General features: G+C 42.8%; 1 protein-coding gene across 1 annotated transcript in view; it reads right to left on the reverse strand.

Annotated features, from left to right (window-relative positions):
* Window positions 1–1251: 1251 nt before the first annotated feature.
* The window catches only part of etv4 (ETS variant transcription factor 4), a 57403-nt gene continuing 46009 nt past the window's right edge, over window positions 1252–12645 (reverse strand). Inside the window, exons 9-13 of the mRNA XM_063003084.1 lie at window positions 10499–10567; window positions 9128–9175; window positions 7941–8113; window positions 3442–3543; window positions 1252–2271 (exon numbers count right to left, since the gene is read on the reverse strand). Coding sequence (XP_062859154.1) covers window positions 2044–2271; window positions 3442–3543; window positions 7941–8113; window positions 9128–9175; window positions 10499–10567 — 620 coding nt within the window. The 3' untranslated portion in view covers window positions 1252–2043. The remainder of the gene's footprint in view (window positions 2272–3441; window positions 3544–7940; window positions 8114–9127; window positions 9176–10498; window positions 10568–12645) is intronic.

Genomic DNA, 12645 nt, shown 5'->3' on the forward strand with positions numbered 1-12645 from the left:
ATATGGTGATGCTTCTGTACATTCATCTTGAAACACTATATTTGAGAGAGAAAACATGGACACTTGTAGCACGGATCAAAAATGTTTGAAAAGGACCTAAAAGGCAGAAATTGGCTGTTTTTAGTCTGAATCTTTTGAAGTGAAAGGGGGTCAATCAGGTTATGTTGTGGATTGTGACAAATGTGGAGAATTAAAAAGATAAGGAGGAAATAGAGGTGTAGGTGTGGGTAATTAACTAATCAGCATGTTGTCACTGAAAGGAATATCGACCCGAGTGTCTGTTCAAATCTGTCACATTGTTTGCATTCTTTAATTATTATAATAATTTTCAGAGCATTCATTTATTTTTTTAAGTCACATGATGCCAACAGCCAAGTACACAAATGTAAAACTACCTAAGTTGGACATGTCATAATACTGCCAAATATGCTGTAGTTTTACATTTGTGTACTAAATATGTTTATCTGTGAACAAGGTTGAATGAGTGAGTAGAGGCTCATGCTAACCACTCCAGCTCTTCAAATATGCTACATGGGCATAAGTATTGGGACACCCCATCTAATTATTGAATATATGTGTTCCAGCCACAAATAATTAATAAATAATGTAAAGAACATCAACTGAGGCTTTCTTGACCAACATCAGTGCCCAGTTATATAAATGCTCTTGACTGAATGGGCACAAATTCGAATACACAGACATAGTTATAAGTCTTGTGAGAAGCCTCTTCAGAAGAGTGGCTGCTGTTATAGCAATAAGATCATACAGACGTCAGTCTATTTTAATACAATTTGTTTTTAAAATGGGATGTCCAACAAGCTCATGGTCAGGTGTCCAAATACTTTTGGCCAAATAGTGTACTTGTATGAGATGGGAGATCCCACTTTCAGTTGTTGGCTTTTCAAATAATCACTAACCTATTCTTTAATTACAGATAGATCAGTTGTAACAGCTGGTCCAGCTTGAACTGATTGGTGGTCTAGCAGGTACTGCGGTTTGCCATAAAGCACTGGGGTTTAAACTTTGCGTCTGGTCACGACACTGTATAGAGTTGGCATGATCTCCTAATGGCTGATGGCATTTCTCTCCATCTCTCAAACATGAAAAAGGTGCACCTAGGTTTAAGTGAGTAAAGAACTGGGTGAGTGCATGTTGCCTTGTGATTGACTGGCAGCGCTTCTATGTGGCGCTGGTCCTACCCCAGTTTTTAAAAATGAATAAATAAATGAAAGAAGGATTCCAAATGTCTGTAAAGCAAAGAGTTTATTTCAATAGAATAAACAGTTCAGATTTACTATGCGAAATATCACATATGAAAACACTGGAGTATCATTCATAAACATTGTAGTATTTATTTATAGTATTATTCAAGTTATTTGGATTATAGTGTTACTGCAGGACTACACCTCCAGCACTTCGTTCAGCCCGTATAGTTAAAGGTTACGGAGCGAGTAGTCGTGTAACAGGGATATTTACATCCTGAAGGCAATTCTGAATTGTCAATATCAAACAACTTCGAGGACATGGATAAATTTTCTAGCCAAAGTGACTTTTAGTTTAGGTTAATTGTTGTTTTAAGCTAAAACAGTCTTCCTGCACGCTGATAAAAGATTTGAGGACTTGCAATATGGCTTGTTTACACATTCCTTACATACGTTTGATCATAAAAGAGCCCTTTGTTACCAATTGATCGCTGGTTTCACCAGCAGGTTGCATAAGTGAATCGTACACAGTCGTCTCACCTTTGTTTCCTGAACATCCATATCATTAAGCTAACATTCAATAGCCTAGTGAGAAAACAGTCTGGTGTGAACGTATGGTAGGAATAATATTGAGTCTTTTATTATTACTATTATTATTATTATTATTAAGCAGTTGGTAAAACCACAGGCATGTGTTTATCTTGTATAGCTGAAAGAAAGTCCCTATGATATTAATTTAAACAAACCAAAAATAAAAAACACCATAGCCGTATATATACAAGTGGATGGGGCGGGCATGTGCAATAGGTGCATTGGGGATCGATGAGGCTTGTAGGCGCCATTAGTACATGTAGCCTTTGGAGTAGGCCTGAGGGCCCAGGTTGGTGGCAGCATGTTCGGAGGGGTAAGACACTCCTTCATCCAGATGGGACAGCGGGACCGTGTCCTCCTCGTTGACGTAGCGATCGATTTCGGCCTTCACGCTGGGCCGCTGATTGTCGGGGAAAGCCAGAGAGATCAGCGCCTCCGGCTCGCACACAAATTTGTAAACGTAGCGCTCTCCTGCCACCTGAAAATACATTCATGTGGTTAGTCTTATGTATAAATAAAGTCAAACACTTCCTTACACACTGAGTATTTAGAGTACACTGATAAAAATAGATACGGAGACCCATCACATCATACACTGATCAGCCATAACATTAAAACCACCTCCTTGTTTCTACACTCACTGTCCATTTTATCATCTCCACTTACCATATAGAAGCACTTTGTAGTTCTACAATTACTGACTGCAGTCCATCTATTACTCTACATATTTTTTTACATGCTTTTACTCTGTTCTTCAATGGTCAGGACCACCACAGATAGGTATTATTTATGTGGTGGATCATTCTCAGCACTGTAGTGTCAATGACATGGTGGTGGTGTGTTAGTGTGTGTTGTGCTGGTATGAGTGGATCAGACACAGCAGCGCTGCTGGAGTTTTTAAATACCGTGTCCACTCACTGTCCACTCTATTAGACACTCCAACCTAGTTGGTCCACCTTGTAGATGTAAAGTCAGAGACGATCGCTCATCTATTGCTGCTGTTTGAGTTGGTCATTTTCTAGATCTTCATCAGTGGTCACAGGACGCTGCCCACAGGGCGCTGTTGGCTGGATATTTTTGATTGGTGGACTATTCTCAGTCCAGCAGTGACAGTGAGGTGTTTAAAAACTCCATCAGCGCTGCTGTGTCTGATCCACTCATACCAGCACAACACACACTAACACACCACCACCATGTCAGTGTCACTGCAGTGCTGAGAATGATCCACCACCTAAATAATACCTGCTCTGTAGTGGTCCTGTGGGGGTCTTGACCATTGAATAACAGCATGAAAGGGGGCTAACAAAGCATGCAGAGAAACAGATGGACTACAGTCAGTAATTGTAGAACTACAAAGTGCTTCTATATGGTAAGTGGAGCTGAAAAAATGGACAATGAGTGTAGAAACATTCTGTGTATTCTGTTTATGGTCAGATTGAGTCTGATGCCATATGAAAACACTTGCAACGAAGCAGCTTTACACCCTGGACAAGGCGCCAGTCAATCACAAGGCTATTTGCTTATGTTTAAACTGGTTGCTTAACAAACCCATATGGATATGACGTTTAGGTATCTACATGCTTTAGGGAATGTACAGTAATTTAGAGGATACTGGGTACACTGGAATCACTTGAAATTTTGTTGGTACCTTTTGCATAATTCCTTTCTCATAGTAGTAGCGCAGGGAGCGACTCAGTTTGTCGTAGTTCATAGCTGGTCGGTTCTTCTGCATGCCCCAGAGCCTGGCAACCTACAAGAGAGAGAAATATGAATAAGAAAAATGTATATGTAAACACATTACATGAACAAAAGTATTGGGACACCAATACTAATTATTGAATGCCTGTGTTTTAGCCACAACAATTGCTAACAGGTGTAATCAATCAGTGAATTATATGCTTTTAACTTTGCAGCAACAGTTTAGGGAAGGCTCTTTACTGTTCCAGTATGATTGTGGATGTGCAAAAAGTCTTTAAGTACATGAAGTAAAGCCCTGTGAACAACTTTGGAATGAACCGGAACAGCAATTGAGGCTTTCTTGACCAACATCAATGCCCAGCCGTACAAATGCTCCTTTGACTAAATGGGCACCAATGTCCACAGACATACTACAAAGTCTTGTGAGAAGCCTCCTTAGAAGAATCTCATAGAGTTCACTTAATATTAATGCTATTTGTTTTTTGAATTGAGGTGTCCAACAAACTCATGGTCAGGTGTCCAGATACCTCTGGCCATATAGTTTATAAATATACAGATGGAAACCATCCAGCTGCTGGTTAATAGCCAAATCTGTCCAAATATATTTACACTTTTATTTCAGCTACATCTCAATTTTAATGTCAAATGAGTTCCAATTGTTTGATGAAATAGTGAGTGACTGTGGTGACCCAAAACGAACTGTCCGCTGTCAGGGGGGTTCCAGTTTTGCACCCACTGTTTCTATCTAGTGCTGGATCCATACCAGAATAAATCACTCACTTTCTATGGGCAATTTTAGTATCTCCACTTAACCTGACAGCATGTCTTTAGACTTTGCAGCAACAGTTTAGGGAAGTTTAGGGCCCTTTACTGTTCCAGTATGATTGTGGATGTGCGAAAAGTCTTTAAGTACATGAAGTAAAGCCCTGTGAACAGCTTTGGAATGAACCGGAACAGCAATTGAGGCTTTCTTGACCAACATCAATGCCCAGCCATACAAATGCTTTTTTGACTGTGGCACAAATGTCCACAGACATACTACAAAGTCTTGTGAGAAGCCTCCTCAGAAGAATCACATAGAGGTCACTATATTTTAATGCCATTTGTTTTTGAATTGGGATGTCCAACAAGCTCATGGTCAGGTGTCCAGATACTTATAGCCATGTAGTTTATAAATATACAGATGGAAACTATCCAGCTGCTGATTAACAGTCAAATCTCACTCACTCACTTTCTTAACCGCTTATCCAATTAGGGACGCGGTTGGGTGCTGGAGCCTTTCGCAGCTTTTCAGTGGGCGCAAGGCACACAGTAACACCCTGGACGGGGCGCCAGTCCATCGCAGGGCAGACACACACACACACACACACACACACACACCTACAGGGCAATTCAGTGACTCCAGTTAACCTGACTGCATGTTTTTGGACTGTGGGAGGAAACCAGAGCTCCCGGAGGAAACCCACGCAGACACGGGGAGAACATGCGAACTCCTCACAGAAAGGACCCGGACCGCCCCGCCTGGGGATCGAACCCAGGACCTTCTTGCTGTGAGGAGACAGTGCTACCCACCGGGCCGACAGCCAAATCTGTCCAAATATATTTACGATTTTATTTCAGCTACATCTCAATGTCAATGTCAAATGAGTTCCAATTGTTTGATGAATGAGTGAGTGGCCTGAAACGAACTGACCACTGTCTAAGGGGTTCCAGTTTTGCACCCAGTATTTCCATCTAGTGCTGGATCCATACCAGAATAAATCACTTGCTTTGTCAAGGGCATCTTAGGGCAATTTTAGTATCTCCAATTAACCTGACTTCATGACGTTGGACTGTGGGAGGAAACCGGATCTTTCGGAGAAAACCCACACAGACATGGGGAGAACATGCAAACTCCACACAGAAAGGACCCTGTTTGCTCCACCTGGGAATCGAACCCAGGACCTTCTTGCTGTGAGGTGACAGTGCTCCCCACCCTCCCAGAACAAGGCTAGTACAAATGAATGAATGAATTCAGGGTTACTTCAATCATAATCAGCAGGCAACCATTAATGCTGTTATATTATCCCACCACTAGAGGGCAGTGCGGACTGTATTCCACTGTTCACTCAGTTATAAAGCATAAGGAGTGAACAACTTTGGTCAAGGTTTGGAGTCCAGTTTAGTTCAGTGATTTTTTTTGGTTTAAGCACCCCTGATTCAACTTATCTGTTAATTAAAGTGTACAAGGGCAGGAAAATCACCAAACCTGGTTAGTCTCTGACCCCTGTTTTGCACCCGTTGTGTAGAGGTTTGTGCATTTCACTAAACTCTGAACTGCCTCTTTGTTTTTATACACCTCCTCCCTTAAAAATATATATGGCATATGAACAGATCAGCCAAAACATTAAAACCACCTCCTTGTTTCTACACACATTGTCCATTTTATCAGCTCCACGCACTTTGTAGATCTACAATTACTGACTGTAGTCCATCTGTTTCTCTGCATGCTTTGTTAGCCCCCTTTCATGCTGTTCTTCAATGGTCAGGACTCTCCCAGGACCACTGCAGAGCAGGTATTATTTGGGGGGTGGGTCATTCTCAGCATTGCAGTGACACTGACATGGTGGTGGTGTGTTAGTGTGTGTTGTGCTGGTATGAGTTTTTAAACACCTCACTGTCACTGCTGGACTGAGAATAGTCCACTAACCAAAAATATCCAGCCAACAGCATCCTGTGGGCAGCGTCCTGTGACATTTTCATTTACATTTACATTTTCAGCATTTAGCAGACGCTTTTATCCAAAGCGACTTACAATTATGACTGTATTTATAGCAATTGAGGGTTAAGGGCCTTGCTCAAGGGCCCAACAGTGGCCACCCGGTAGTGGTGGGGCTCGAACCGGCAACCTTCAGATTACTAGTCCAGTACCTTAACCACTGAGCTACCACTGTCCCTACCACTGTCCTGAGCTACCACTGTGACCACTGATGAAGGTCTAGAAGATGACCAACTCAAACAGCAGCAATAGATGAGCGATCGTCTCTGACTTTACATCTACAAGGTGGACCAACTAGGTAGGAGTGTCTAATAAAGTGGACAGTGAGTGGACATGGTATTTAGAAACTCCAGCAGCATTGCTGTGTCTGATCCACTCATACCAGCACAACACACACTAACACACCACCGCCATGTCAGTGTCACTGCAGTGCTGAGAATGATCCACCACCTAAATAATACCTGCTCTGTGGTGGTCCTGACCATTGAAGAACAGCATGAAAGGGGGCTAACAAAGTATACAGAGAAACAAATGGACTACAGTCAGTAATGGTAAGTGGAGCTGATAAAGTGGACAGTGAGTGTAGAAACAAGGAGGTGGTTTTAATGTCATGGCTGATCTGTGTATATACAGTATATATGGCAGTACAGTACTACTCAAGCTTGTCAATACACTCTGTAAACCAGACACTAAAACCTGCTCTGAAGTCTTAACTATGTTCCGTCTACAAACACTAGCATGGCAGACTTCTTGGGTTTAGCGCAGTCTTCCCAGGGGTGCCGCTTCCATCTGATCTCTCAGCGCGCCCAGCTCTAATTGGCACTGTAATACCCCAGCAGTAATGAATGATTAATGCGCTACAGTGGAGCTGGCTTGATGGAGGCATTTCTGCATGACCGCCTGCTGACTCATGCTATTTAGCCGTCTACTGATCACAGACAATGGGAGGTTAACAATCATCCCTCGACCACAACAACTTGCTTTGACTCGGCTAAAGTGGACGGCTGTAATATTTGGTAATGGAGCCACATTCCATTTTGTTTCCCTCTGCTGTTAAGTGAAGTAAATAATGCATGGCTGCTAATGGAGGCTGGATTCGTGTGGGTGGGAACACCCGGGGGAACAGGGTGCTGATCGCAGGAAACTGATCTACTGCTGAAGAGCTAAAATAAATTAACTCGCAGACGCAGACTGATGGTTTGAAATGCGTCTTCATTGTAAGGGGTGGCAAGGTGGCGCAGCAACATGGGGCCTTGCAGTTTGGATTTTTTGTGCTCTTTTCATATCTGTGTGGATTTCCAATCCTACCTTTCAAAACATGCAATAGATGGATTGGCTGTTCTAAATTGTTAACCCTAGGTGAAAGTAGGTGAAAGTAAGTGAGTAGCTTAGCAGTTGTAGCTTACCGGTTAAGGTACTGGACTAGTAATCAAAAGGAAGCTGGTTCAAGCCCCACCACTTGCCCTTAAACAAGGCCCTTAACCCTTAATTGCTTAGACTGTATAGTGGTAAAAATCATGGACTGTATGAACCCCCCCCCCCCCCCCCCCCCAAACACAACACCTATTCCTGTCTGTGATGTGTTCCTTTCTTGTGGGTGTCAGGGTGGATAAACCAAAGTAACATCAATTATGGTGTGATCTTAAAGATGTTTCCACCCCCACACACACGGTGACCATGTGAGCTCTCACCTCTTCCGGCTCGATGAGTTTGAACTCCATGCCGCGGCCAGTCCAGGCAATGAAGTGCGCGTTCCCAGGGTCGTCCAGGAGTGCCACCAGGAACTGCCAGAGCTGCAGAGAGCCACGTCGCTGATAGGGGGCACCTTCACGGAATGTGCCACCACCTTCTTGCTTTACCTCACCTAAACACACAAGAAGATTAAATTCATGGTCATGTGAAGTAGATCATACAATGGTGTGTCTGTGTGTATACACGGACCACCCATCTAGTAAGTATTTGGCGCATTCGGTTAGTATACGTTTGATTAAAATAGGTATTTGGCGAATATCAAAGAGTGGGGAAGCTTGGTCCTGCGTTTAATTCTCGTTTGGTTACTGTCATGTAAGACATGGTCTCTCTGTGTCTGCATGGGCTTTCTTATGCTAGTCCAGCACCGCTGAGACCTGGGTTTGAGACTCAGCCTTGCCATCAGCTAGGTCAGCACTTTAAAGACACAGTTGCCTGTATCTAAGAGAGGAGATGTCGCTTGGACTAGCACCTCATTGCTGCTGCAACAGTGACTCCTAGTGCCTAGTTAAGGCGTGTTTCTGTGCCTGCTAAAGCTATACGTAGGAATGTATTGCTGACTGGGAAAAAGAAAAGCCCAGTGGCTTTACATTGGCTTTATATTGGAGGCGACGTGTACTTTACTGTGCTTGTTCCAGGCCAGGATGGATGTAGTGCATGACGTGGTGGCTGACAATGCATTAGCTAAGCATTATGTAAAAATGGACTTTCCACAAAAGATGGAAGTACTACATGTCAGTAGTGGCTATTTATGAGAAATTACACAGACAGGCGTCATTCAGATTGGGACAGGCTATTAAAATACATTGACAACTTCTGTTCCCATGACATGTTTGAATCAGTAATGATTGTGGAGCGTGAGAACTGTAGGCTAAACGACAATTCGATATGTATTCAAGTGGTTCTACCAGTTCAGTAGTGAAGTGATGTACTCATAGTCAAGACCTATCAATCACCCAAACCATGGGAACTAGCAGCATAGCTTCATTTGCGACATCACCAAAAACCCAGACCGTAGTCGCCAATAATAATAATAAAAACGAACATGGTTTCTGATCTATCTTGCCGAACAAAACCACACGAGCTGCTTATTGTTTAGGCAGTACTGAATGATATTAAACAGACCTACCTTCAAATTTCTCTGGAACCACACGAGAGTCGTTTTCAAACCTGTAGCCTAAAAACAAGACGAGAAGAATAATCCCACTGGTTAATTTTGAGTAATGTTTGTGTGTCAGTTAAAGGTTAAAGATAAAATGATCACTGGAATATTAATAGCTGTTATTAGTGGAAACGATTTCTGTCTCCTTTCTAAATGCATGGAAGAGAATAACATAATTACATTTTTTGTACATTTTTTTTACTTTTCCACTACTACCCAGGGTTTTAAAGTATGACAAGTAATGGAGCAATTATACTTATTATTGTTGTTAGCATTTAGTGGACTCTGTGTAAAGGAAATGACCAAATCTCTATAATTAATCCATCATTAAGGAGCTGCCTGTGTCTGAAATGACCCAGCATGGTGAAATAAACAGCATGAGAAAAGAAGTGGCTTATTTTTCTTTGCTTCAGGAAAAATACCGGCCTTTCCAGTAGTAATATTTACTCTGGACTTCACCAGGCAGTTTAGAGTGCTGGTGCCAGTGGAAATACCAGCTTATTGGTTTAGGTTTGCCAGTGTCTACACAGTATTGGCCAGTCCAAGGTTACTGACTGAAGTGTGAAACTACAGCAACAAACATACGAATGCAATCGGACATATTTAACCCCCTTCACATAAAAGTTATTATGACATGTACAGAATTGAAAGAAAACAGAAATAATTATTGAATTATTGGTACATACGCCGATCAGGCATAACATTATGACCACGTCCTTGTTTCTACACTCACTGTCCATGTTATCAGCTCCACTTACCATATAGAACTATACTAACTGTAGTCCACCACCTAAATAATACCTACTCTGTGGGGGTCCTGACCATTGAAGAACAGGGTGAAAGCAGGCTAAAAAAAAAGTATGTAAAGAAACTGATGGACTACAGTCAGTAATTGTAAAACTACAAAGTGCCTCTATATGGTGAGTGGAGCTAGTAAAATGGACAGTGAGTGTAGAATCCAGGAGGTGGTTTTAATGTTATGGCTGATCTCTGGCTGAATCTCTGGGTGGTGTTTATACACAGCTGAAGAAAAGGCTTGTTTTTTAGTTCCCAATGGGTTAATCATGTTGTAACTCAACTTTAGGTCATACAGACCAGCAGTAGGTTCTCAGATCAGCATTATTATGTAATATTATGCAATAAAAGTGATATGGCAGTATTACCAAAATACCCTGCTACTCTAAAATACAACATCAATCACTTTCTTTGTTCACTTTCTGTATAATTCAACTTAATTTGAAAATTAGAAATGCTTAGACTTGTAAATCGTATTTTCTTTTGGAGGGATGAATTGTTCATATGCAACTGAACATGTAGGCAGGGTCGTCTATACGTTACCTTCATTGCTGTGTTGGGTAATGGGGTAACCCTCGTTGTGGTGGTACATAGAGGCGCAACCGGGAACATCTGTAACAGAGGTCACGCTTAAGCTTAGAGAACATTGTGAGCAATTCATTCTATTTTATTACGATTGATGCACCCAAACAAACACTTGTGTGGTCAATAGTTGAGAAATCTGGAACAGCACCTGACCACAGGGGTGAACTTGTTTACCGGTGGTATCCTGGATTGTGCATTTCTTTAAACACAAATATTGCTTCTTAAAGTTAGAAGCTAAAAGCTCTTATGATTGCCTTTGTCTGTTTGACGGAGTGCCCTGTCCTGGCTCTTTCTGCCTTGTACCCAGTGTGTCCTGGTGAATCTAAACCCACTTCCACCCTGTAAATATAAATAATATATAATAAATAATATAAATAATATTGTCTTGATCTGTCTTACCTGTTCTACCTGACTCGCTCCCTCAATGTTAACAAAGCAGCATATTGTTCTGTGATGTAATCTGCTGGCTCTGGGTTACAGGTGGGTGTGCAGCTACCCATGGGGCCACACGCCACCTTCAAACCAGGTCAGCAAAAATGCTAATAACTTGGGCCAGTATTCGAGAATATATACAAATCAACCAATTAGGACCAATTAAATCAGGATCAAACCATGTACATTAAATGCTGATCGTTACGTTTGGGGTTAATTCACCCTGACCTGGAGTGTATTTGGGGACCACGCCCCATTTTCGTGCATGTAATCAGCCTCGGGCAGCGGTAGGGATTCACATCTGCGAGCAAGTTGATTCTTTTTTTAATAAAAAGAGCAAAATGATTCTTTCCGACTCGTCTTTCTCAGGCAGTTGTAGCCTAGCGGTTGAGGTACCTGACTCGTAATCAGAAGGTTGTTGGTTTAAACCCCACCACTGACAGTTTGCCACTTTTGGGCTCTTGAGCAAGGCCCTCGATGCTTAATTGCTTAGACCAGGGCTTTTCAAACTCTGGGTCGCAAACCTAAAATACTAATAATTAAATAACACATTTTAACAGGCGCTTAAATTTATATTCGAACGCCCCCTTGTGGAGGCTTTATGTTACATCTTGTAAACCACAGTGGGACCAGATTGTACAGCATAACAATAAAATGTGGCTGGATTACGCCCAGGTGGCTCAGCGGGATATTCCGCTTGCACACCAGCACCGAGTTTTTGAACTCCTCAGTTCAAAACTCGGTGTTGCCACCGGTCGGCTGGGCGCCATCTAGCGGGCATAATTGGCAGTGCCTGCAGCAGATACTAATTGGCCACCATATCTGCAGGACGGGGGCCGGACTATGTGTGGGCGGGTGGGTCTTCATACGCTGTGTAAGGACCCCGATTGGCGGAAGAGACGCCTGTGCAGAATGCTGTGCACGTGTCGGAAGAGGCGTGTACAGCGACGTGCTCTCCTCGGATGCAATCTGGTATCTCTCAGCAGCGGAAGACAAATTTGAGTGCGCTAAATCGGGAGGAAAATGAGGAGAAAATGCATTAAAAAAAAAACTAAAAACCTAAATGTGGCTGGATTAGACTATATACTGTGAATCGCTTTGGATAAAAAAGCGCCTGCTAAATGTGTCGACGCTACAACATGAACTGCATTATCATTTTGCTGCCCATCGCTACTCAGTGTACAAAAAATCTGATCTGACCTGCAAATCTGATCTGAAACCTAAAGTCATCCTTGTATACGTTCACAAAGTTATTGTGTCTGGTGCTACAGCCCCCTGTCGTGTCCTAAATCACTGCTGTTTGTTATCTTTCCCTAGTCCAGATGAACTGGATTCACCGGGGTTTACATTTCCGTGCCCTGCCATGTCAGTCACCCAGCAGTCGAGACCGTGAAGTCAAAGAGCCAAACGCGCACGGCCCAGTTCCTCCTGCAGTTACCTTGCTCTTCCCTGCCCCCTACGCTGAAACCCGTGCCCCCCTCCCGGCGCTGCTGCAGCTCACATTACCGCCGCTGCGCTCATTTTTCCATTATGAGTTCATCTGCCTGCAAGAAAAAAGGAAGCTGCTGCTGCAACCTAACACCCCGAAGCGCTCCGGTGGGGATTCTAGTCTTTCCAGTGCCCTCCATTTTCTCAATGAAATTCCTCTGCCTTTCACAGAGCTGAGAACGGGA

Source organism: Trichomycterus rosablanca, chromosome 10 (assembly GCF_030014385.1).
Source record: "Trichomycterus rosablanca isolate fTriRos1 chromosome 10, fTriRos1.hap1, whole genome shotgun sequence".
Classification (NCBI taxonomy): domain Eukaryota; kingdom Metazoa; phylum Chordata; class Actinopteri; order Siluriformes; family Trichomycteridae; genus Trichomycterus; species Trichomycterus rosablanca.